General features: G+C 39.5%; 1 protein-coding gene across 1 annotated transcript in view; it reads left to right on the top strand.

Moving 5' to 3' along the window:
- Positions 1 to 3,650, top strand: part of PLBD1 (phospholipase B domain containing 1) — a 78,660-nt gene that overhangs the window by 35,305 nt on the left and 39,705 nt on the right. Inside the window, exons 5-6 of the mRNA XM_012652177.1 lie at positions 785 to 925; positions 1,368 to 1,512. Coding sequence (XP_012507631.1) covers positions 785 to 925; positions 1,368 to 1,512 — 286 coding nt within the window. The remainder of the gene's footprint in view (positions 1 to 784; positions 926 to 1,367; positions 1,513 to 3,650) is intronic.

Below are 3,650 nucleotides of genomic sequence, written 5' to 3'. Positions count from 1 at the left end.
AAAGTCATTTGTGTTTGTCTTCTCAGCACCTCTACCTAAAAACCAATTTGTATATACAACTATTATGTACCCATAATAATGAAAAATTAAAAAAAGAATTTTAAAAATTTGTAGATGCCTAGCCCTGGGCTATTCTGGTAGGTTGAATCTTGTGCTCTCCAGTTAGCACAAAGTTCATGTTCAAGTATAATCTGATAATTCCTTCAGGGTTAATGCTGCCTAGTCAGATGGTCCTATATTAAGCACACAATCAAAATCAGAAGCATCTTAGTTGACTGTTTTTGCAGTAAAGTAGTGGTTCTCATCTAGGGGTGATTTCTCTCCAGAGGACATTTGGCAATATCTGGAGACATTTTTGGTTGTCACAACTGGGAGTATATTTTATACTGACAGATAGAAGGTAGAGGCCAGGAATGCTGCTAAACATCCTATAACACAACCCTCCAAAAGGAAGAATTATCTAGCTCAAAATTTCAATATCACTAAGGTTGAGAAACCCTGCTGTAGAAGAATGCAAACTGAAAGCTCTGTTTTACTAAGGAGCCACTCCCCAAATCTGTGGCTATCAAAACACGCTAAAACATCTTTTCTAAACTATAAAGCCGTAACAATTACTTTATAAGCTGAAATAAAATCTAGTACATCTGTTACATGAGAGACATCTGCTACATTATCTGTTACATAATTCACAAGGGAATTATTTAATGAATCCCTAACAAGAGGAAAAACAGAGAATGACATCTGTCACAAATCAATGTTAAATACAGTCTTTGTCTTTTCCCAGCCCTTGACCCTGTTCCAGATTCGGTTCCTGAATGCAGTTGGAGATCTATTGGATCTAATTCCCTCACTCTCCCCCACAAAAAATACCAGTCTGAAGGTTTTTAAGAGATGGGACATGGGACATTGCTCTGCTCTTATTAAGGTAAGACATACCAGCTCCTTTTTCCTTGTTCTGGTTCACACAGACTTTTTCTGTATATCAGTCAAATATGGCAACATCTCATCACCCCTGGCTATAGCTATGTATCAGCTCATGGGTTCCTTTGTGGTAGGATTTAAGAACTGGAAGGAACTCTGATGGAGGGAACTAGAAGTACCTAATGTTACCTCTGTTTCTTCCACCATTCCTCCCATGCTGTATGCACCTGCCACTATCACCTTCTAGAATCTTCCATTCTGGATGTTAGAAAGAAGAGTTTGTTTTGTGCACGTTAAAGGTCAATATTGGATTCCTTAGCCATATTTTTCAGCACCAAGTATAGCAATAAGTACTTACTTGAATTGACACAATCCCTGTTTGTCTCCTACACTTATAACTGTAGTCGGTTATCTATGTACCCCTGTGTCACCCACTATGGCTATAGGTTCTTCCTGGATTTGAGAACATCTATTTTGCTCACTCAAGCTGGTACACATACGCAGCCATGCTCAGGATATATAAACACTGGGACTTCAATATCAAGGATAAAGACACCAGCAGTAGTCGCCTCTCTTTCAGCAGTTACCCAGGTAAATAAATTTAGAGGGACATCTGAATATTTTGAGTACTATTTCAAGATAAAGCCTTGGTGATTCAGAGTTAACTGGAATGGGAGCAGGAATGTTTAGTGGTTAGTACACATTAATGAAAATTCTGATTTTTAGAGTGTTTTTTTGAAGAAATATAGTTCTAATACTTTAATAGAATGACATAAACTGGATAAATGGAGTTGCCAAATAGAAGACACTTTGTAAATGTAAATGGATGCATCTAAATTCACTTCAAAAAATGTCAACTGAGTATTTATTAAGTACAAGACACTTTCCTAAGCTCTGCAGTGGATGCAAAGAAAAGCACAACAGATTCTGCACTCATTTATCTCCTTGAGGGCCTGTACTTTTTCCCTCCTATTCACTGTAATATCCACAGCACTTAACCCAGTATGTGGCACCTAGTACTTAATAAATTGTGAAATGCATGGATTGATGGATGTGTAAGCTTTATATACCTTATGCTATAGTCAGGAGAACAAGATAAGTACGATACAGATAAGAGTAATAATATTACTGGATACTGTATATGCTATAAAAGGAATGTAACACAGGTTATGGGTATTCCAAAGAGGAAGAACTCACACCTGATTGTTGGGGAAAGGAAAGAGGCTGACATTTGAGATGGACCATGAACAATGGCTAGAATTCGAACAGGTAGAGATGGACGGGAGGACAGTTTCTGTAGAGCAGGGTTGCAAACGCTTGTGTCTAAAGGAGAGAGGCAGGTGATGTAAATGAATAAAGCAGGGCTGGTGTAAGAAAACAGAAAGTGGAAATGCCTGTAGCAAACACATGACCCCATCCAAAGGAGGCGACAACTCAGCGCCCACAGACTGTCCTCCTACAGGAATATGGAGACCAGGGTTTCCAGATCCTCCAACTTCTTAAGATAAAACAATGGATTTAAAAAACAAAACCCACTGTGTAAACCCAACAAAGTATGTCTGCTAGCTGGAATTGCTCCCCCTGTCCCCAATTGCAGGTTTGCAACCTGCTCAGGAAAAGTCATGAGCAAAGGCAAGGCGGAAACACTTAGCAAACAAACATCTGAGAGACCAACACAGATGCAGTGTGGACAATGGGAACCTTTAATTACATGTCTATAATGTATGGGGTGGTTATACCAAACACTTGTCATACCTGTCTACCTCTGTTAGAGTAGGATTGGACTTTTTGATACTACTGTCCTGATAGTATTAACACCCCTCTATTAGAAATACTGACCAGGGGTGTGACCCAATATTTTTCTGTCCTTGTGACCTGCTCTTTCCTTTGACATTACTTTGATTTCATCTTTGTCTTAGTTTGCGTAATTGTTTTCGCATTGAGGGGGTCTGGGGACTCCCCTCTCTGAGTTAGACTGTCCTTTGATTCTTTTACATCCCGTTAGACCTACATTTAAGGACAGCAAGAGACCGAGACCAGTCAAAAATTCTTCCTCTTACTTGCGATAAAATGCAATGTTCTGCTTTGAAATGTCTGTGGAATGTGACGTTCTTCAGTAGTCTTAACAGTCCTGGATTCTAGAGGTAGTGGTGGAGGACATGGGGGAGGTTTTCCTATGAAACTTATGACCCTGTTAACATCTGCGTATATATCCTTCCAGAATAGATACATAGATAAAACAGAGAGCTGTTTAGAGCAATTGAAACTGAGAGAGAACAAAAGACACTTTCCTACCCCAAGGTGTTTTTAAAGGAATCGGTGAAACACTGTGATTTGTATGTTCTCTAACTGGAAAGCTTTGCTCTCAACAGAAAACAGGAGAAACATGCAGAGTCTTATTTATATCAGAAACTGTTTGATTAAGGGATTGGCCACATTGGATTCATCCCACAGACATGGAACTATGCTTTGCTGTGCAGTTCATGCCATGTGAGCTGTTGATCGCCCAACAAAGCTGGGTGGCTTCTTTGTTTTTCTCTGGTGGAGGAGTGCCGTGGTCAACTGGGGGAGCTGGGAGAGTGGAGTTGTTTCTGTATGGAAGGGGGCAGAGCCTGGAGGCTCTTCATCATCTGGGAAGAAGATTAAGAATTCCTGAGTCAATAGTTAATAATTACATATTGTGTTTTTGAAATTTACTAAAAGAGTAGATCTTAAATATTCTCACCACA

This window comes from Propithecus coquereli, unplaced genomic scaffold, assembly GCF_000956105.1.
Source record: "Propithecus coquereli isolate 6110/MARCELLA unplaced genomic scaffold, Pcoq_1.0 Scaffold381, whole genome shotgun sequence".
Classification (NCBI taxonomy): Eukaryota; Metazoa; Chordata; class Mammalia; order Primates; family Indriidae; genus Propithecus; species Propithecus coquereli.
Note: the sequence above shows the minus strand (reverse complement) of the source record. Positions and strands in the feature narration are given on the sequence as shown.